This window comes from Aptenodytes patagonicus, chromosome 6, assembly GCF_965638725.1.
Source record: "Aptenodytes patagonicus chromosome 6, bAptPat1.pri.cur, whole genome shotgun sequence".
Taxonomy (NCBI): Eukaryota; Metazoa; Chordata; class Aves; order Sphenisciformes; family Spheniscidae; genus Aptenodytes; species Aptenodytes patagonicus.
In genome coordinates, this window is record NC_134954.1 from 43,877,118 (window position 1) to 43,900,401 (window position 23,284).

The window sequence follows — 23,284 nt, forward strand, 5'->3', positions numbered from 1 at the left end:
AAGAAAGACAATCGCTAAACTAAAATTAGGAACCTAAGTCTGTAGGCTCAGTTGAACTAAGCTCAGCATAAGATCAGTGGGGAGGCAAAGTGTATTTAAATCGTCTTCTCCAGGCTCTGACATGAGTGGAGCCCAGTGGAGGGAGGACGCTTCTTGAAGAAAACACTCCTCTGCTCCCCAGGGTGATCCCTTGGACCTGGAGGTGTGTGGCCTGGCTAAACCCTGGTGTCAGGATCTGGAGATGCTTGTTCAAGCAATGCAAATGTAGCAGAACAAAGGCAAGTGCCTGGCTTGTCAGGCTGAGAAGACAGCATTTGAGCTCACAGAAACATATTTTGAGTTTTTGCAACACTAAAGTAAATAACTTCTTGATAATTATGAATGAAAACTGTCTCATTGAAACTAAATTAGCAGCTCTCACTTTGAAAGTATGTTCCTATTCTGTAGAGACCAAGAGGGGAATAGCTGATGCAGTAATAAGCTCAGTTAGCAATTGCAATTTTGCAGGGTTTGTATGTATTATACAGTAGATTGGGGATATTGTTAGTATCAGTTAAAATAATCCTATCAATGTCAATAATACTCAAATCTTATTAACTTTAGGCAATTAGTCCATGGATTAGACTTGAATTTTATTCAATTGATTAAAAGATACGGGGAAGTCCTACTCAGAGATTAAGAACTGCCGTTGTACAATTCTGGTGTTCCTTACATACCACCAAGTACGAAACCAGAAGTAACCATCAAAAATAAAAGCAGGGAAGGAGGACACAGAGGATAATCTAATTCCCTCCAAATCCCTGAGAGGTTAAGACTGAATGTTAAAAGACAACTTTTGTTGATTCTCCACGAGGCCAATTAGGTTTTTTCCCCACCTTAATACCTGAAAAATAGCTGATTAATTCTGTGGCTTATTTTCATCAAAAAGCTCAGGTATCCTGGAACTAAAAATAAATGGCTTTTATTTTTCTGCAGAAAAAAATTAGTCATATAACAATTTCCGCCTCTTTAGCAAAGACGAAATGGCAGACCTGTAGCTAAATCAGTTATGCTGCCCTGATGAGTTTTCCAGGTCTGGCCCTGAGAAACCACTCTCTGTCAAGGAATGAATCACTGCAGATTCAAAGGCCATTAATACATCTTCCTATATGAGAAAAATAATCTTAATTAATCATCAGTCTTAAATCTAAATATTGCTCCTATAAACCTAAAGAAATAAGAAAGAAAAGGCTCTTCTAGAACCCGTGGGGTAATTGGCTGCCTTCGTCTGTATTCAGTAGCATCTATTTGCATCTATAGCTTGAAGATTTTCATGGCCATAGCTGTGTATTAAAACGCAGTATGTTAATGCAGGAACAGAATATTTTAGCAGAAAACTGTAATTAAAAAAGTAGCTGACCCAAGGCACTTGCTTCATTGACTTTCTTCCTATTTTTTTAAGACTAATTCTCATAATAAGCACAATAAATGGCTAGAGTAATTCTTCTTGTCAGTAGAAGTCGCTGTATCAGTTTAAGAGAAATCTTTAGCATAAGAAGTTTAGAGGTTTTGATTTTGTTCCCAGCAGATCCCATGCCTTTAAATCCAGTTGTTGAGGGGTTGGGGTTTTGGAAATATTTCGGATGTTATTGAATGAAGTCAGTGAATGAAAATAGCAATTTTGTAGAAACATTTATACCGACTAATTTGCTGAAAGTATCTATACAAACATGCAGACAATAAGTGGAGATGTTCTTACAAGCACCAAGACTGAATGCTCTGTGGCTGGGAGAGCTACATGGGGTCCTGCTTGGGCTCAGTACGGAGCAGCAGAAAGACAGCGATGGGTGGATGGAGGGCACTGCTAGAGCAGGGGTTGCATTTAGGATTTGCAGAGGAGTATGACTTGAGGAAGGGTGAATAACACAGCAGATAAATGGGAGCTGCAGGGAACCAGCTCCTGGGGTAGAGGAAAGTAGTCCAGGCTGCAAAGGGTTTGGGAGTCAGGGGTTTTGGTGTCTCAAAGCAGGTCCCCTGGGGCTGTCGGGAAGCTGGTCCCTGGTGCAGCTCTCATGGCTGGGCCTGACGGCAGCGTGGTGGAGGGCTGTGTGCCTACACCAGGAGCAAAATTTCCTCACCTTGGGACCTCTCTTCTACTTGAAATCCAGGCAGCAAAAGTCCCTTCAACAGCAGAAGGCAGAGAACTGGGAAGGTATTGCTGGCGGCTAGGGAACTGAGAGGGAAAGCAATTTTAACAAGTGTTTCACTGTTAATTACAGCCTTGAATGATGTTTTAAAAATATTTCTGGTAGCTGTTGGATAGTTTATATACTAATGGAGTAGATGGAAATCATGCAGAGAAAAAAAGAATGATTTGCAATTTATAATTATTGTGAAATGTTTTGAATTGATAATACGTGGGAAAAGATTTAAATTTAGTTGCTGCTCTAAAATTACAGAAAGCTTTGCAGGCAGCTGGGTTTAAATCCAGCAGCAAGTATGTAGTTGATACTGAAAAGACAGTCATACATGTCTGGCTAAGTATTTTCTCAAGAGGAGTTGGAATACATGCCCTAAAGAAAAAGGATATGAGTTTCTTGCCTGGTTGACCATTTTCCCACAGTGTTTTGTGGTCCTGGTACACAGAAATGACCAGAATAGCTACTTTTCAAAGCAAATGGGGAGACAAGAGAGTGTGAAGTAGGTTAGGGCTGAGCAGAGGGGTACATGGGGCTCCCATGAGAGCATGTGGTTGTGCATGCAGCAGAGATGGGCTTCTCAGCCTAGTGAGAATGTCCTTTGGCAAAGGACACTAAAACATACAAATAAGAAAGCCCAGACTCTCCTGGGTGTGTATCTCAGGGGTCTGACTCATGACTGTTGTTTTGTTTTGTTTTAGTTTTGCTTGAGGTGTCCAAGGTTGCAGAAAAGAGGCAGAATTGAGGCAGGACGCTCATCTGCCGAGCACCAAGCTGTCACGTGTGCCCCACAGGCATGCTGACCTGTGCCAGGCTCTCCTCCCAGCACTGCTTCGGAGACTTTTTCCCCTTCTCCGCCTACATAGGCTGAGAGTCTTTTCTCATGCCTTTTTATTCCAAAGTTCCTCCTTTATTCATGATATCTCTTAAATCCTGGTGAGATCCACCCCACTTCTGGTAATGCAGACCTTAACCAGGTGCTGGAGCTTCCCATGAAACCCCTCTTCCCACATATATCTGTTTTGAAGATGCACGTGACAGAACTGGATACCACCTCCTCACAGCTGTAGCGAGTTGCTGAGATCTGGAAGGCAGTTTAATAGCTGCAAATGTCACTCATGAAAACTTGGTATCTCTAATGCTGCAATCAATCAAGTTGCTGTATATAGCTCAGTATATTTTATAGCTCAGTAGGGAACTGAATTGTGGGAAGGGATAATATGTTGTGTTTTGAGGTTCAGAAGAACATGAATTATCTTTACATAAACATATCTTCTCTATTATTTATGCACTTGTGGAATGGCCAAAGAAAACTTACTCATTCTTTTTTTACGAATTATTCCACAGGATCCTTCAAACCAAAAATGTGGAAGAAAAAAAACAGTGTCTTTCAGCAGCATGCCATCAGAGAAGAAAATAAGCAGCGCCAGTGACTGTATCAGCTTTATGCAGGCTGGGTGTGAATTGAAGAAAGTTCGTCCAAATTCCAGGATTTATAACCGTTTTTTTACTCTGGATCCTGACCTGCAGGCTCTTCGTTGGGAGCCTTCCAAGAAGGACCTTGAGAAAGCCAAGCTTGATATTTCTGCTATAAAAGAAATCAGACTAGGGAAGAACACAGAAACATTCAGGAACAATGGACTTGCAGACCAGATTTCTGAGGACTGTGCGCTGTCGGTAATTCATGGTGAGAACTATGAGTCCCTTGACTTGGTTGCAAACTCAGCTGATGTGGCCAATATTTGGGTATCGGGATTAAGGTACTTGGTTTCTCGTAGCAAACAACCCTTGGATTTGATGGAAAGCAGCCATAATACCCCACGGTTTGCCTGGCTAAAAACTGTATTCGAAGCAGCAGACGTTGATGGTAATGGCATAATGTTAGAAGATATGTCTGTGGAGCTAATAAAGAAACTTAACCCCACCTTAAAGGAATCAAAGATTAGATTAAAATTTAAGGAAATCCAGAAGAGCAAAGAGAAACTGACTACACGAGTAACGAAAGAGGAATTTTGTGAAGCATTCAGCGAACTTTGCACAAGACCTGAAGTTTATTTCTTGCTTGTGCAGATATCTAAAAACAAAGAGTATCTAGATGCCAATGACCTCATGCTGTTTTTAGAGGCTGAGCAAGGAGTGACCCACATAACAGAAGAAATGTGTCTAGATATTATACGCAGGTATGAGCTTTCTCAAGAAGGGCGGTTGAAAGGTTTTCTTGCGATTGATGGATTTACTCAATACTTGTTGTCCCCGGAATGTGATATTTTTGACCCAGAGCACAAAAAAATTGTCCAAGACATGACACAGCCTTTGTCACATTACTACATCAATGCATCCCACAATACATATCTAATAGAAGACCAGCTCAGAGGACCAGCTGATATCAATGGTTACGTCAGAGCTTTAAAGATGAGTTGTCGGAGTATTGAACTAGATGTCTGTGACGGCCCAGATAATGAACCCATTATTTGTAACCGTAACAACATGACATCACCACTTGCCTTTCGAAATGTTATTGAGGTAATAAACAAATTGGCCTTCTTTGCTTCAGAATACCCCCTTATTCTCTGCTTGGGGAACCACTGCTCAGTACAACAGCAGAAGGTAGTGGTACAACACATGAAAAGGATCTTTGGAAATAAACTCTACACAGAGGCACCTTTATCCTCGGAAGTCTACCTCCCATCACCCGAGAAACTGAAAATGAAGATCATTGTGAAGGGGAAGAAGCTGCCCTGCGACCAGGATATATTAGAAGGAGAAGTCACAGATGAAGACGAAGAGGCTGAAATATCCCGGAGACTGTCAGAGGACTTCTCAGGGGAACCAAAGCTGATCTGGCTCTGCAGGGAATTGTCCGACTTGGTGTCCCTATGCAAATCTGTCCAATACAAAGACTTTGAGACATCCATGAAAGCTCAAAATTATTGGGAAATGTGTTCCTTCAGTGAGGCAGAAGCCAGTCGGATTGCAAATGAATACCCTGAAGATTTTGTCAACTACAACAAAAAGTTTCTGTCCAGGGTGTACCCAAGTGCTATGAGGATAGACTCCAGTAACTTAAATCCTCAAGATTTTTGGAATTGTGGTTGCCAGATAGTAGCAATGAACTATCAGACCCCGGGGCCCATGATGGACCTACACACTGGCTGGTTTCTACAGAACGGGGGATGTGGGTACGTTCTCAGGCCTTCAGTGATGCGTGATGAAGTGTCTTACTTCAGCGCAAATACCAAGGGCATTGTTCCAGGCGTCTCTCCCCAAGTCCTACATGTCAAAATCATCAGTGGTCAGAACTTTCCAAAGCCCAAGGGTGCATGTGCAAAAGGGGATGTCATAGACCCCTATGTCTGCATAGAAATACACGGGATTCCTGCAGACTGCACCGAACAAAGAACTAAAACTGTTCAGCAAAACAGTGATAACCCCATTTTTGATGAAAGCTTTGAGTTCCAGATCAATCTACCGGAGCTGGCCATGATCCGTTTTGTTGTTTTGGATGATGACTACATCGGGGATGAGTTCATAGGGCAGTACACCATCCCACTGGAGTGCTTACAGCCCGGATACAGGCACATACCGCTGCGGTCTTTTGTTGGTGATATCATGGAGCACGTTACCCTCTTTGTTCACATTGCAATAACCAACCGAAGTGGAGGCGGGAAGGCCCAAAAGCGCAGCCTATCGGTGAGGATAGGAAAGAAAGCAAGGGAGTACACCATGCTGAGGAACACCGGTCTCAAAACTATTGATGACATCTTTAAGCTGGCAGTGCATCCGCTACGAGAGGCTACTGACATGAGAGAAAATATGCAGGTATGACACTTCCGTCATGTGCGTTGGTGTGTCCTGAATGTAGAAGTGAAGGTCCTGGTGTGAGCTGCTGGTAGGGCAAACTTGCTCAAGCTGGTGGAAGCTGGTGAAGCTTCAGACCCACAGCTGTTGTCAACCTTTAACTGGACATCGGAAGGCTGATAGTTACAGGTGTTAACTAACAAGCAAATGTGGGATTAGGCAGAAATGTTTTAAAAATCATTATGCCCTCTCCAAACACATGCTTTACTGGTTGTTTTTCTCTGAGAAAGCAGAACTGAGGGTACATTTGTGTCCCCAGGCCTCAGGTCTCAAAAACTTCATTTCCTTGCTGGTCCTGGAAAATGTCAGCAAGCTTTTGTTTTGCTAACTGAGTGAGGGTTATGCTCTTAATTTTCTTTGTCTGGGTGAGTATGAGAAACAGTCAGTAGATGTGTCATTAAGGTCTTGCCTACACCAGAGAAACCCCCTGTGCAAAGAGCAGCAGGTTTCCCTGAGCGTTTGTTGCCACCGTTTGCCCAAGGGCTGCAGATGTTCAACGTAGGCACTGAGTGCCACTTGGATTGCAATTTCCTCCCTGCTAAATAGCTGTGTTGTCTCGGCTGGCTGAGCGCTGGCACGGACACCCGTGCCATGTCTTGGCTCAGGCAGTCTCCTGGCACCTTGTCTGCCTGCCCACGCTGCTCCGAGAGCAGCTGGAGCCCGCTACAGCCAGGGGTGTCAGGACCCAGGTGCACAGCATTGTCACAACTGCCCGGGTTAGACCTTTGTGGTCAGCAGGAGGTGAAGTGGCAGCGAGGCCAAACAAGAACCAGCCTGCCTGGTGCTCTCCTCCGCAGAGGGGGCGACTCTGCGGGTTGATTAAGGGGCAGCTCACTTCAGAGGTCCAGGCGCTGCCTAGAAACAAAACTGAGTAGCATTAAACAATGAGTTTTCTTTAATAAATAGCTGAAATCAGCCATAACTATCTCCTTGGTAAAGATAGAGAAACAATTCATTTTTCTTTCTTGAAAACAGGAGAAAAATGCATAGCACTTCATTGACCCTGCTCTTCTGGACAGAGTCTAAAGCAAATTAAATGTTGGCAGCTGGAAAAGTTTACAAAATGACATAAGTTTTAAATCACTCCCAAAGGAATAGTCTAAGCATATTTTAAGAATGGGAAGCTCTTCCCAGCCTTTCCTTTCCTGCAGGCCTTGAAAGTAACTAGTTTGAACCGCTGACTCCACCTTCTGTCCAGGTCAGGCACTATATGTGAACTATATAAAAGAAAATAGTCTGAATCTCACTCAGAAACAGCATTAATGTGCCTTCCAAGCGAAATTTCGGTACAAGATCGTGTTCTGGGGAATGCTTCGTAAAAACACAGTCATTAGATTTAACTGCATGCTAATGTGTTTGATTAATGAGAAAAGCCTCTATTAATTAGCTGGGCATTTTCTGATGACTGTTTTTTCAGCAAGATCTGTGGGGGAACATTTACAAGGAATGGGTTGTTATAATACTCTCTTACTTAGATTTTGTGCATCTTGGTCACTCATTGTACGACTCAAAAAGCTAAACGATGAGGGCATGTCAGCCGTACATCCACTGACTTGATAAATAAATAAATCCTGGCACGTTAGTTTGGTTTGACCTGTATATCCAGTATTGATTTTCTTATATGTGGCCTATGAAGGGGAAAGAGTGTTTGTGTTTCTTTATGATGTGGTAATACAAGGCTGAAAACAAAGTGTTTTTTTCCTGCTTGCCTTTCCCATGGGAAATACGAGGTCTGTCAAACTTGTTCTTGCTGGAGGATGATAATGACGGGAGAACAAGGCGATTACAGCATCAAAAGCAGTCGGAGTCTGAAAAGTGGGGAAGAGAAATAGCATTTTAGGCTGATGGTTTAATATGCTGGGGACCAGAGCTTGTCCCTGTTGGGGTTGGATTTGCAATGCAAAGTAGCTGCAGAGCTGGCAGCTGGGATACCTGGGCGTGGGGGAAAGCTGGAGCTGGCAGTAGGCTTGGGGAGCTGAGAATGGGGCTGACCGGGAATTTCTGTGTGCGCCAGCACCCCAGGGTCAATGGCGAGCCCAGGGATGGTGGGCAGCGGGGTAGCGCTGCCCCACATCAGGGGGGAGAAGCGGGCAGGCACTGATGAGGTACTGGCAGGCAGGGGGGACTGAGTAGCAAGTGGCAACATGTGCTCAGGTATTTCTTCTCCTTCCCCCAGAATGCCATGGTGTCTGTCAAGGAGCTGTGTGGGCTGCCGCCCATCGCAAGCCTGAAGCAGTGCATCCTGACCCTGTCCTCGCGGCTCGTGAGCAGCGACAACGCACCCTCTGTTACCCTCTGCATGAAGGACGCGTTTCCTTACCTAGAGCCTCTGGGGACCATGCCCGACGTGCAGAAAAAGGTTCTGGCAGCATACGACCTGGTAGGCGCTTACCACTGCTACCTCTGCCTTTCCTCACCTTCCTCAACATGGCAGGTGATGCTCGCTGGCTTTCATGCGCCCAAACATTTCAGTTAAATGAATGAAGCTCTTCAAATGACTTAAGCTATGCAAAATTGTCCTTTAATCACCAAAATCGCCACACTGAACTTTTTGTTGTTTGGTTTTTTGTTGTGTTTTTTTTTAAAGACGGTTGTGGCTAGCACAGGTTGGCACTTGAGGAGGGACTTTGTTTACAAAAATAGCAGCAATTCAGCATGTACTGGCGGCTGTTAATCGTTGTCCTTGAGAAGTGGCAAGATTTGTGCGCTGCCCTTCACTTGCCTCCCTGCAGCAGAGGGCAAGGCCATTAGACAGTGAGCTGCAACATGGGAGTTCCCGGGCAAAGCTGAGCCGTCCCCTTCCCGATGCCTTTCAACAGCACTGTTAAGTAGTGCCCATGTCCCTGCCAAACCAAGTCAGCATTGCTCTTGGGAAGGGCATTGCAAAGTTGGAAGGGAAGTTTTAAAATGCCCATTTTTTCAATGAGGAAGGAGGGGGCAGTATGGTACAGGAATACTTACAAAAACATAGAGAAATGAGCTAAAGTCATTCCAGGTGAATCCTGCTGCTCAGCCTTGTATGACATATGTCACTGCTGTGGGTGACTGAGCAATAGCTGTGTGTGACTTCAGCAGCAGAAGCTGCTGTCACTTTGTCCCTCTCGGGCTATTGGACTGCCCCGTTGCTTCCCATCCTTAGTAGATGGTCTGCAGCAACAGATAGCAAGCCGCATCATTTTGCAAACCCTGACTTAAACTTTATACTGTGGCAACCAGACTAAATCACGATGCACGTTCAGTGCACGGCAGTTACTTCTGCAGCTTATGTTTGTAAGGAATAAAAAGGTGAATAACTTCGGGGGTATCGAATTGCTTCCAGAGACCCTGAAGTGTTGCGAAGAGCGATCGCAACTTTGACCAGGTATTCAATGTGCCAAATGCTCGCCTCCTTTCCGTCTCATTTTTTGCTCTTATAACACACTTTTCAGGAGAAAATCAGCTTGGGGGGAAGGGGGAACCACTGATGTTGATTAAAAGAGAAATACTAAAAATACTCTGAAATAACCCTTGGGTTCCTTCCAGAGTAGTTTGTATTACTTGATGGTGATTAAGTTTTGGTAATAAAATGCCAGCTGTAACAATACCAGAACAAGGATTTGTAAATCCAGTTGATTGACATAGTTTAGATTGGACCTTTTTTGCATAGATTTGTTACATGGTGTGATGTCTGTCTGAAAGAGCAAATACCACATAAATAAGAGATTCTTCTGTCTTTGGAGGCCTGCTTAATGAAGTTTACCAAAATGAACGTGTCACCTCTTATCTTTGTAATTATATACTGAAGAGTACACATGGGATGTTTCAAGGCCTCCTTGTGCTTTGGAAACTATTTTTCAATTTAAATAGATGAAAAGCCTCTTTCAGATGCAGACAAAAACACTTGTATAACTGTTTTAAATAATGTTCGCTCTCACATTTGTCTCTGATGGAGGAAGATGTACCTTGAATGTCAAGAGACAGTGCAAGGGGTTTAAAATCAGAGGGCTGAGAAAGAGAAGGGAATTCTTCCATGCCTATGTAAGGATTGATTTGAGATGTAATTCTGGTTAATGAGAACATGATACTTTAAATTATTTTTACCTGCTTTGTCTGGCTGGGACTGCCTCTTACTTTGCTAGAACTATTTGGTTCTGGAAAAGCAAAAGTTGGATTTAATAAATGTTTTTGCTACATTTTGGATATTTGCCTTTTGAGGCAATGCCAGCAGCAGAATACTGAAATCTATTTAGCCTTTTCTGTGTTTAAAAAAACGAACTATCTCTATCAATCTTGATATTTGAAAACACAGTGTGGGGAGGGGTTTGCAGTTTTAATATTGAGAAAGGGCTCTTCCTTGCTATGGTGTTTGTAGTGAGTTGGTATAATCCAGGGTGTATTTCTTTTTAATAATAACAATTTTTTTCTTTTTTTTCCTTTTTTTTTTTGTGTGTGCAAATGAGAGCACAAGGAGATGTTGGTGGAAACCAATATAAAATATTTTTGCTTTTTATTTATTTATTTATTTATATTCAAGATATACTACAGTTCAGCCTTTTAAGTTGTTGATAAATATGGCCCTGAGGAACTGGATCCACAAGTGCTTGCTGCATGTCTTTAATTCCCCAGAAATGTCTCTTCACCTCAAAGCACTTTTTGTGTGAATAGGCCTGAGAGCAATTTTAAATGCATAAAATAAAAGCTGTTGATGTTGGCTTCTCTCTTGTATGAATGGGCTGTACTTCTTAATTCTTTTTATGGTAGAACGGAAAAAGGTTTGGCCCTAAACCTCATAGTGGGAAACTGTGATTGTAGGTCTGCCTCACTCGCTGGGCTCCACAGCACAGGTAGTGTGAGTACTGGGCAAACCCTTCCGCATCACCTCTGAAAACACCACATATTTCACATGCTTTAAAAAGTCTGCTTTGAAAATAATCTCAGATAAAAACAGCCCTAATGTGTAGAATTTTTTCCCCCTACTGGAAATTGCCAGTTGAACATACCTTTTTTTTTTTCCTCCTAAGGAAAGTATAAACCCTGCCCGTGTGTTTAATGGGGCATAGACAGCACTGACAGTCCAGGCAAATGGAGGTGCAAGTGCTCAGAGACCTGCCAGAATGATCCGGAAGACAATTAACTGTCTGTTCCCTCCTGCTCGGCCTTTGTCAGCAGGCGCGATAGACAAAGGCCGGTTTGTGCAGTTTGTTTGTTTTTTCCTGGGCAATTAATTTTACCATTGTGTTCTGCATTAAATATTTTCTTTTGAGAGAGGCCTTATTAGAATAAAATTTAATTTGCTTTGTTTAAGGAACTGGAATGATTTTTCAAGGCTCTATTTTTTTTTTTATGGTCGCATTGCAGTGGTTTATTGGAACTACTGTTGCCGTGTTCCGTGAATGAAGAGGCTTCATTGATGATACTGGGTTGTATGGGAGTTTCTGCAGAGGAGAGCAAGGAATGGGATTTGCTGAAAACAAGAAAATAAGATGGAATGTTGACAATACACAGAAAACATTTTTTAAAAGTATGTCAACTACCAGAAACAGAGTTTAGAATGGTTTATTTCAACTTACAGCTTTGGTTGTTACCATACATAGAGTGTGATGAATGGATTCCGGTAACGTTGTCATTGATTCCCACACATACATCCTAGGATAGCGTAGCGTGTCACTTACAGAGCTGTTCTTCAAACCTTTCTTTTCCCTTGAAGGAGGACTCTCCCCGTCCCCCTCCGCCTGTATGCTCCCCATCGTCGGTGGCCGGGCATGGGAAGATGCTCGCTTAGGTAGGCAGCACATGCGGTGTGCCTTATAACCTGTCAAATTGATGCCGGTGTTCATTGATCACACCTAAAAAAGGAGATGATACTCAACGTGAAGAGAAGGGATAGGGCCCAGCTGGACCTGACAGATGGTTGAATTATTCATTGCAAACAGTTATCCTGTGAAGTTAGGATTTTTTTTGGTTGAGAATTGTTCGGAAACAGATTGTGGTTTCTCTGTCTGCATACTATATTCATGTGCTGATGCAAGCATACATGAACTCAGGGACACTTGTGCACTTTGCTTGTCAGTTATTGGTTCAGCATTATTTTTCCTCCAAGATCAAATGATTGAATCATTTGCAAATCAAAAGCAATAAACAAGCGATTATAAATGTTCTTGGTTTTACCCAATCTCCTGGCTTGTGTACATACAGAAATTTTTCTAGAAAAATAAAAGCTCCCTAAGTATCTTCACAGGTTTTCGAATCATAAACAACAAAAAGTGTAAAAAAGGTTGAACAGAGAAGCTATTTGTTATATAAACTCATGTTGACATTAACATTTTTCTCTGTATTCAAGCCTCTTTACTGGAACTGATCTTGTTATTTTGGAGCAGACAGGTAAGGAAGGACAGCGTGTCTGTAGGTACTGTTGAGAGACGGCAAGTTAGTTAAGAATGTCTCGGCCAACATGGAGGTGGATTGGGGATTTTTGAGAAGAGAAGTAATATCTGTGATGCTGCTGGGGAATAAGTCGATGTATTTAATGGCAGTGTTTTTGTTGACACAGGTATTGGTCCATGCACGCCAGCAGAAGTCTGCTGAGGCGTGCATGGAGAGGAACTGCTCTTTGTCTGCTTTTCTTTCAGATTCAGTCTTTCTGGGTTTCTTTGTCTTGATGCAGGCATGACAGCTCTTTATTCCCAAGGTGAAAGTCCGTTTTCCCAGTTTATGTCAATGCAAAATGACTAAATAGATTTTTGTGAGCTTTTCCACTGAAATTCATATTTCAGCTGGGACAGAGTCATCCCCAAAGGAACTTTTTTCACAATTCTCTGAGCAGCTGAAGACAAGGGATATTGCAGAGCAGAGCATCCACTGCCAAGGAAGTGTCATAATGCACTGACGTCCAACACAGTCCAGTACATGGACATTGTCTTGAATTTGTATCCATTTTAAAGAGTTTTCCGTCCAAAATTGGACATAGACTGGGAAAGCAATTATCCTTTTTCTTTCTCCACTTCTTATAATTCTCTCTCTTATTTACCCACCACTCTCACAGTTTCTCTCTCTGATAGCCATGTCCATTAGTCCCTTCTAAAACAGGACCTGAAAACGGTCAGATCAGAACTTTTCTTACAGAATGAAGTTCCAGTTGGGTACTTTAGTTACTCTGTTTTAGCATAAGCATATTGAAAGCTGACCCCTTCCCCTGTTCCTCCACTGCTCCTTTTTTATAGAGGACTGGTCTTCATGCACCAGATCACATCCTGCGAGACTCTGACACTGTTTTTGCCCAGAAATATTTGTAAGCAAAACCAGGAAATTGGAATTTAAGGTGAATTTTATTCAGTTCCTTCTGCGGTTTGTGTCAATAAGGTATTTCACATGTTTCCAGCTGATGTAACCATCCCTGGTAACTGTTCCTCTTACTAGGCTGTTGCAGGAAAAGGCTTAGATACAGAAGCCTGGCTTGGAGCGTATTGGGACAGAGACAAGGTGGACTGGTGGCCACCAGGTTCCTTCCCACGTCTGGGCACCACGTGCACATCCTCCCTTTTTACAAGGCTTGCTGGCACACGATTGATTGCCTGGCTGTTTCTTGTCCCAAATGTCTGCAAGAAATGCTCAATGCTAAAGAGGGAATCCTGGTCAAATTTTCATGAGCTCAATTTGCGCTTCAGCTGTTTTTCCAAATCGGTTGTATTTTTGCAGCTTTTTTATTTTTGTTTGGTGGTGGGTTTGGGTTTTTTTTGTGCTGTGTGTTTGTTTGTTTGCGTGTTTGTTTGTTTGTTTGTTTGTTTGTTTGGGGTATTTTTAGCAATAGAGGCGTGATATGGTACTCCTTACCCAGGCAAAACTCTTCATTGTCAATGAAAGGCATAGGAGATCGGGACAACGGCCGTGAGGAGACACCTGAGAGGAAGCTTCTTTTTAGTTTGATGTTCAGTCAGTTTCTGTTCTAAACTTTGGAATATTTATGACAGGATTCTCTGAACTGTCCCTTTTGTATCATTTATCTTCCCAGCAGGAGCAGTGTTTTAATTTGCCACCAGGAGTATTTCCTGTCTTTTTTTGTCTTTTTTGGTGAGACTCTGCTGTGTTAATTTCCTCTCCCCTTTTCAGTTTGTAGAATAGTTTGTAATGAAAAGAAGAAATTGGTCTCTAGCACAGGAGTTCATTAAAGTAAAAAGAAATAACATTTTTTGTTCAGTTTGTACTGATCCTATGATTAAACTGCCTTTAGTACAGACAAGAAATAAACCTGTTAATTTCTTGTGAGTAAAAATATGATGCCCTCAGTGTTAAGATATTTTAAATTTCAGTTAAAATTTATTTATCTTTGTAATTAGCACTTAACAGAAGTGACAAAGTAAAGCATCGTTCTTTCTGCGAAGCAATGGGATTTTAAATTTGATATTGCATCTATATTTAGACACTTAAGTGAGACAAGTCAGTTATATTTTCAGCCTGTGGTCTGTTCCACTTCCTGGGTCTCACATACCAGACAAGAGAGAGCTCCTGGGTTTGTGCCAGGTCTTGCTTCCCATGCTTTTGTGAGAAACCGGCATGATTGTAACAGGGTGCTTCAGGTGGATTGAGACGAATCGATTTTAGGCTTCTTGCTTTCAGCATTTCGTAAGAATATTTAAATTAAATGAGCTATTTTGCGGGAAAAACCCTAACCTAGGCAGATGAGGTTTTGTATTCCTCATTCTCATTAGTTTATTAAACATAACATATACTTCTGGGACTCGTGCCATGTGCATCTTTTGTCAATCTGAACAACCCCTTATTCACTTCTTGTTGTGAGAGCATTTCTGGTGCTGCAGCCTCTCCAGGAGGGTTAGCACCTCCAGCACTCAAAAAAATCTTTATGTCCCTGCTCCCATGGAAACGTGGCAGGGGTCCCCGATGGAAGGAGCGGGGCCATCCTTTGTTCCTGCAGAGCTCTGCACCGCTGCAGCTGCCAAGCGAGAGCAGAAAAGACCCCACGCCCTCCCCGCGGGTCTTGGCCCTCGGGACCCAGAGCCCAGTACTGAAATTAGCAGGATCCCGAATGATGTCAAGGTCTGTGGTAGTTTTTCCCATTCACCTTCTTCCTTTCTGCTTACTCTAATAGGTATACATTGTTGGTCAGCAAGGTAGCTTTTTAAGTCCCTATACCAGAATCAGGTTTTGTGTAGTTTTACTCCTATTTTTGTCTATTTTTCTCCCCTGTAGTTATGTTAAACACATCACTCAGTAAAGTTTATCATCTTCTTTCTGACATGGGAAATGCAAGTTGTCCTGAGCAATCCTGCCAGCTTCAGCAGCTGCTAAAAGTTTCCTCACTGACTCCAACAGGACCCAAATACCAGCATCCATCCTCTAAAGATTGCTTTTTAGTATATGTTGCTTAGAGGTTAATCCCTTGAAGCTCAGCATTCGGGAGTTAATACTCTGGTGGAGCATGAGTTTCCTAAGGGAGTAAGACGTCTCTCACTTTTTAAGAGGCACTCACTGAAGCGAGTTGCCGTGTGGGAGCTGACATTAAACAGCAGCTGATGGGCTCCAGGCAGATAGCTGGGACTTACGCAACTGCCCAAGAGTGCTGCTCAGCGTGGGTCTGAGCAGAGTAAAGGTCCATGGAAATTCATGCTGCAAACATCAGAAAGCTCATTCTTCACATTTGAGACAGGTTGGTGGTTTTTGAAACATTACTGGCAAAACTGGGTTTGAAGATCTCAGGCTATCATGTGATTTATGGGGTTACCTTCCCAGCAGAAAATCTCACAGCCTTCTATGTTGTGTTTAGGGCTTCTGGTTCTTGTCTTGGCACTGCGAGAAGTAGGTGACATCTGCAAGCAGGGTTTTGGATGTGATGCCAGCTGGAAAAGCAGGGGACTATTCAAATAGACTGGGAGACCGTGGACTCATTTCAGAACCAGTGCCAAAAAAGTAAAAAGGTATCTAGATGCCATGACACAGGACTGTGAGTGGGAGCTGTTGACGAGCAGAGCCATGATAGCAAAGTCTCCCAGGGGCTGACTGACGGGACCAAGCAGAGGTGTCTATGGCCAACATGCTGCATCTCTGGCCAGCATCCTCCACTGTGGCCGGGAACCCTGCCAAAACTGCTGCCTGCTGTCCTGTGTCCAGCGTGAAAGGATGTGTGGGACGCCAGTTTCTAGCTGAGGCTCTCACCATGGCTTTTACCTGCATTAGATTGAATACTGACAAATTACTAACATTAATTCCAGTAAACAGTTGCTAGTAACTTAGCTTTTTAGATGACCTTTACAACGTTTACTTAGTAAATATCCCCCAAGGTGCTACCTTGTGTGTAAGTGAAAACATATGATGGGGAAAATAAAAAAAAAAAAAAAAAGAAAAAAGTGGGTTTTGAGATTAGTTTGGCTATTTTTGGAGGGTTTTATCAGTTCTGTTGCCAGGATTTGCACAGAATCCTTTCAAGAGCATCTGTTGTGATGTGCTTTAAGAACCCCCCCCCCAAAAAAGCCAAACCAAACCAAAAACCCCACACCCTATGCTATAATTCTGTTTCTGGAGAGCAGTTACTTGCCTGTTGTACTCTTATCTGTATGAATCAGTCTCTGGTTCTTCAAAGTGAACACCCAGGCTTCATCCTTGCACTAGCCTGTTGTTACGATCTTTTACCGCAGCATTAGGAAGCAGGATCTTGTGCCCGCTGAAACTGCACATACAGTTCTTGTTGGGAGCAGAGTCTGGCCTGTCAGGTAGAGATACCGGGTCCTGCACACTGTGTTATCACAGGTGGCGAAGACACCATAGGCTGTCCAAAATTATATATCATAGTTGGCCAAGGGTGTATTATTTCCACCTAGTGCGTTATTTCCCAGAGGAACCTGTGAGGGGGGACGCCAGGTGCTGCACTAAGGGCATCCCCTAACCCCAGTCACTGAGCTGAGGAACTCCGAATCCACTCTCAGGATTTGTCATGGGACAAAAGCTGCTTATTTTTGTCAAGATTACTGCCAAGCAGGAAGACAGGAACAGGTTAAATTCTGCTATATGATCTGTTTTTAATTGTTTGTTCTTGCTGAGCTGAGAGCAACGAGACTTTGATGTCAGCTTCAAAGGAGCGGAGGGCTGCTCTACCTACTCTGCAGTAAGGGAAAATTGACATCCTATTGCCACTTTTCTCTTAAAAATGAATGTAATACCTTCATGTCTGAGAATCCTAAAATAGGCGTGCCAGAAACTCCTGGGAGTGGGTCCAGTAGTTGGAGGAAGACATGGTCAAACTTAGATTACCAAATTGCATGATTCTCAAACTTGCTTTTTTTGTGAGTGGTAGGATAATTTCCTGTGGCCATATATATCTCTATATGTATGTATGTATATTTATATATATAAAAAAAACTCTAACAAGTCAAGTTCTACTTTAGAGATCTGAGCACAGGAGAGTCGGATGCTTTGGATATACTGTCCCACCTTAGACACATTGACCTCGCTGGGCAAAACCTTGCTGCTGGGTAGGAAGTACAGGGCACAGACCCACAGCGGGCCAAGCCCAGTGGGATGGGTGCATGGTGCGCAGCAGCCGTGGAGATGCTGGCAGCGCCTGGCTGGACCAGGCAGTGCGGGCACTGGCTCACGGGCCCCGTGTCTGCATGTGCAAGAGATGCGCGTTTGGCCTCTGGCTGCCTCTGTAGTGACTTGTAGGTTCTCGCTCTCTTTACTGCTCAGACCAACTTCACCAACTTGGCGGCCGAACTAGAAATGGTGAAGGCTCCTTCAGCACAAAATGACTATGTGCTGTGGTACAGAAAAGCCAGAGGGTGGGTAGAAATTGTCATTTCTTTCTAGACAACAAGAAAAAATACCAAAGAGGAAAAAATCAACACAATGCACGAACAAGCAAGTAGTAAGAATGAAAGGCAAAGGATACTATCGAAAGTAATTTCAATCTCAGGCATAGCCACTGGGCAAGTTCTGTTAAAAAACAATTTTGCACTCTGTAGATGTATCAGGCTTTTTTCTCTCTGCCTGAGAAGCTGGTAATGGATTTTGTTTTTCTAATGTTCTTGTTTATATCAAAGCAAAGGCATAGGTATTTTTATTAAATGCAGCCTGTCTTAATAGGTTTAATTAGAAATGAAGGTGGCATGAGGAGCAAAATTTGGATCTGAATTTCTCCAGAATTTGGAAGTTCGGGTGTGAAAAGTGGAAGCATCTCTCCTCCCTTGTATCTAATTAAAACAATAAGACATGCTAATTTGCAAGTGTTGATTTAATACTGTTATACTGTCTTCCACTAAAATCATTGAAACCTACTAGTTGTGTTTTCATATTTAGTGTGTTTGAAAGTAGGAAGGCTTTTAGCAGTTGTAGCATTTTGGCAAAGCTTTCAGATGGTGGCTTCTGTAATTTCAGGATGTAACATTAGGCAGTATTCAGTTTGCTTCACTTTTAATTGGCACCGCTCTCATGCTGCTTGGATTTGATTGGGTTTTGTGGTGTACGTCTCAGGAGAGTGAAATTATTCTCAGGCATAGTTTGTTATACAGCATGTTCTTGCCTTCTGTAACAGATGTATGTGCCGCCTTTTGCAATTTCGCAGAATATAGCATTGGAACAATTTGCTTGCTTGCCTGGGCTTCTGAAGGGTTTTGGAAGGTTTGTTACCATCAAAGGAGAATAACATTAGCAAGAAGGGAGGCTCAGGAAACTTGTCATGTAATGGACACTTCATCTGTTTGCTGTTAATGGGCTACTCTAGGAAGATGCATAAGTATGGCTATATCTTGAAGCTTGTGAGTAGGCTTGTTGAAACTGCCTGCCTCTTTTGTTTTTGTTTTTTTTTCTTTTAAACTTCAGTGGAAATGTTGAAGATAGGGTAGGATTTGGATCTGAATTTCTCCAAAGAGAAACTCAAGAAATACTGTAGCTGTCTGAACTGCTGTAGGGCATAAAGTTCAGCACAGGCTTAAGTACCTCTTGAAATCAGCAGTATTCATGACTTGGTAACATTTTTGATAACCACTTATGTCAAGGACTCTACTTATTTCTCCTTTTGTTTCAAGAAAAGTACTAAATTAGAAAGGGCTCAGTTTCATGTAGAATGAATTTTTTTTGTCTGCTAACTCTGCTTTCTTCTGAAATCACTTGTGTTTCCTTCACGTTATTTGCAGTGGTATCTCACTGATGTAAAACAGCTGTTCTTTAACTTCTGGAGCAAAACATTTTCTGAGCAACTGTCACATAGCTTGATACAGATCTGGGAGCCCTAATGTGAAGGAATGATCCAATCTTTATAGTGTTGCTTGCAGAGCAGAGCTCTTTTTAAGTTTGAACCTTTCTACTTTTCTGTGGACTAGATGTTGCAGGAAACCCTAGTGATGCTGCTTTTTTTCCATTTATTTTCTGACAGATGATTCAAGAGAGCAGGGTTCTCATCGAGATGGCAGACATCACTCACGACAAGATTGTTCAGTGCCAGAAAGCAGGTAATCCTTCTTTATTGTGTAGTTCTGGATGTGAGATGGGAAACGATGTGCCATAATTTACTTATAGTTTGTGATTAATGCAGCATCTTTCACCTGGTATTTAAGTGAGCATCCCGGTCTTCCCCTGGCAGACTCCACCCTCCTGAAGGCTCATCCTCCAGTAGCAATGCAGGCGTGGGATCAGGGAAAAATCCTCAGCTTTCACCTTAAAAGCTATTTCTCCATCTGCTCTACAGCTCTGAAATGTCTGACAGCATTTAAATTAGTCAAATGAACCAGAAAGGCATTCAATTAAAAAGAGGGAGTGAGAAGGTGTGCTGCTTTTACTGAGCTCTATTCTCTACCACAATCGTTCCCTTAAACGCAGAGGAGGCAAGAGGTTTTGAAACCCACAGGACCAAGCTCTGTTGCCTACCTTTACTTACTTTTGCTGTTTAGGTTTGTTTTAGACCGTGGAAACTTACGCCAATATAATTCCATTGTATCACAGTGTGGCTATGCATTATGTACATCAGGTATATGGGCGCAAACCACTGTATACAGTAGGCTTAAAGTAGATCATATGTTGCTCGTGTATTGTACTGGATGTCTTTATCCGAACTAGGGCTCTGTCTCGTGTGCACCAGTAGAAGGGGAAGAGGTGGTTTCAGAAGTGGCCACCCGTGTGCTGTCTGCTCTGCTGCAGGTTCACACTCCTTTTTCAGGATGGTAGAAATCACCAAAGTGCCTGTGATTCACAGTTCAGCAAACTGAATTCATGCACACCCCTCTTCATCATTTGTTCAGGATAGCAGGCTAGACTCTGAACTGGGACATGTCTCCTGTAGTTTCCACTGATACACAAGAATAAGCTCTGCTAGAGAGATAAGAGTCCACATTTGGCGGTGGTAATCCTCTACAACTAAATCCATCAGCTTTCATGTGTCAGAAACCATGCTGAATAAATACACACAGTGTATTCTGTTAGGGGTTTACACTGCAGAAATTAAATCTGTTTTCAGTTCATTTAGTTGTACAGCTGCACCTTCCCTAACCTGTAGCAGGCCTTGAAGGTCAGTAATGCAAACACTTGCTACTGCATTTAATTTGTGTTCTTGGGCGTAGACTTCTGGGACCACAACAATCATAAATACTATTGTTTCTGATAGGCATTTTTGGATTTGGCAAGTGACGCAGGCTACAGCCATTTGCTTCTATTAAATCTGAATAATGAATGAAATGGATGTTTTGTAGTAAATCCTTTAATTCATCTTTTTAATTAGAGGAAATTTGGAAACTGTTTCAACAATAGCATTTAACTGATTTTTATGTGGTGCAAGAGCAGGGTGTAACCTAGTCCGTGCTCTTTGAAATTCAGAGCTCTGGAGCCATGCTGGCGCTGTGGTAGCAAAGTGAGTAGAGGCAAGCAGCTATGCCTTGCTGGATTTCATGGGCTTCATCTTGTGTCATGCTTTGGCTTCTGTGTATCTGCATAAGCAGCATAAATGTCCCCAGCCCAAAGCCTTCATCGGGTGCAGAGGGTTTAGGAATGGGACAGTGACAGGAAAATGCAGCTCCGGGGGTCTTTCTAGGTGGTATAATTTAAGAGCAATACTTTGCACTAAATTAGGCAGACCCTCAGCAACATCAGCCAGCTTTCTCCCCACCCTGCTCTGTGCACAGAGAGAAGAACCCACAACACTTGCCTGAGCACTGGCATCTTTGTGAGCGGAGGGCTGGAGATGTGTGCAGAGAACACGATGCAGGACCATGCCACCACGCTGATGTCCAGACTTCCATGCAGTTCCCCTATGCTTCCTTCCCCCAGCAAAAAGATGGACTTCTCAAGATTGTTCTCTTTGCTGCTGTATCTACTTGTATTTTCATTTGTTTTGCTTTGTTAGCCTTAAAATATCATTTCTGATTGAGAAGAAGGCTGGAGAGACATGAAGTGCTCTTCTGAAACCTCAGGATTTAGACAGCAGAAAGGAGTAGGGGAGAGAGGATCCCTCACCACGCTCAATTGCCGATTAGTTTGTTGCAAATGTTACCCAGGCAAATTGTTAAATAACATTTTCAATATTGCAAGATGAAGCACTCAAAATTAAGAGGTGTCAGAGGTACAGTTGCCTGTAACATTGTCCTTCACTTCACCCCAGTCCTGCTCCCTTTGAACATCTGTTCCCACCAGACCTCTGCTTCACATTACAGCCTGTTTTGGACTGCGCTCCCTGTGCCATGGGGTCCTGCCTACTCCCCCAGATGACTTCTCAGGTGGCTGGTTTTGTTGGTTTTTTCTCATGTGCAGTCTCAGCCCTGGTCAGCAGCAGCTTGGAGGACCGAACTGCTAAATGTTTTCGTTGGCGCTCCTACCCGCAGCCTAACAAACGTTTGTGGCCCCCTCTCTCCAGGGCAGCACTGTCTCCAGGTTACAGGTGGGGAAGTGAGGTCCAGAGGGAAAAATAACTAAAAGTATGCTGCATAAAGGCAGGGCTCTCCAAGTGGAGCTGACCAGCATTAGCCTTCTTATTTTTTTGGAGGACAAAGCGAGTCATTTGAAGGTTTTCTTTTACTTACTGAAGTGAAATGATTTGTAAGTCAGTTGGAACAAGGCACGCCTGCAGGGTAATCTTACTTGCGGTGCAATTATTTAGACTGATTTCCAAAGGACATGCTACAGGAGCTCTGTTACCCTAGACAGTTAAAACTTGTGAGTGGGCAACGTTTTGGAAAATAAACAATAGAGAAATCTTGCATTGTGTGGGGTTGAACTGCCTCAGTGTTACTGAGCTCCTGGAGTTGGTACAATGCAAGAGGAAGCCTACTGCTAGTCTTGAAGGAGTGCTTCGGGCAAACTACACCAAGTGCAAGCCTGTCTTGGGCTGTCGGAGGACCGACTCCTTCAGCAGCCCACTAAACAGCACTCTGCGTCTGCTCCGTGCAGGTGTTCTCTCAATGGGCATTTCTTTGACGTCATTTCAATGAAGCTCGAATTTGTGAGTGACATTTGCCTTAAAATGTTACGGGAGGAAAAGGTATGAAAATTGGAGATGGAAATCAGTTTGTTCAGCCAGGATGGGCTTCAGGCATTTTGGAGTGGTTTAGTGCCAATTAGGCCTTCGTAAGGTACAAATTAAGGGAACACAAGCAACTCTCTCTCCATTTTGTCTCTTAATCCACAGCAGACTCAGAGAAACGTTTGCATACACTGTGCAAATCTTGTGGAATTGGTGGGCTAATTGGACTTGCTGAGGTTTTTAATCTGCTCCCAGATTTCCTGAATTCTTGTATCCAGCAACAGATTCTCAGACATTTGCCACAGAAACTAGCAATGAAATGTAACAATTCCCAGGGCTGTGGCTGGAAGTCTCAGTTCTCCAGGCTGCAGGAATAGCAATCCTGTGATTAGCAGTATGCGTTTCTGACATAATTTATCATTGTGAAGTACAAGGGCTTTTCTGTATGACTGTGATTAAGATTAATGAGGAGCTGCGCATTTGAGTCTGTATTTGCTGTGCTGAACAGGTATCTTCCAACTCTGTCAGACTGCCTTCCAAGGTACAAAATCATCTATTCAAGGAGAGTGACAAGCGACTGCCTTTTGTCGCAATACTGCCAGCAATGCAGACTGCAAGCAGAAGCGCTGGATGAGTGTTTGTGCGGGGACCAGGCGTGTGCCTGTGTGGGACCCCAGCACTGGAAAGGAGAGTTACATACAAAGTGGAAGCACAACTGCAAGATTGCACATGACCCTTTTATTCTGGAAGATGCTGTCCGGGATGGGGTCATAACTGGGAAGGGGGAGAAACACAGAAAGAGGTTGTAGGAAGTACCAGC

The 23,284-nt window shown here is 43.1% G+C and overlaps 1 protein-coding gene across 2 annotated transcripts in view; it reads left to right on the forward strand.

Moving 5' to 3' along the window:
- Positions 1 to 23,284, forward strand: part of PLCL1 (phospholipase C like 1 (inactive)) — a 218,704-nt gene that overhangs the window by 170,162 nt on the left and 25,258 nt on the right. For both annotated transcript variants that reach the window (XM_076342307.1, XM_076342308.1), the window contains exons 2-4: positions 3,525 to 5,996; positions 8,212 to 8,415; positions 19,393 to 19,468. In XM_076342307.1, the coding sequence (XP_076198422.1) occupies positions 3,525 to 5,996; positions 8,212 to 8,415; positions 19,393 to 19,468 (2,752 nt within the window). The remainder of the gene's footprint in view (positions 1 to 3,524; positions 5,997 to 8,211; positions 8,416 to 19,392; positions 19,469 to 23,284) is intronic.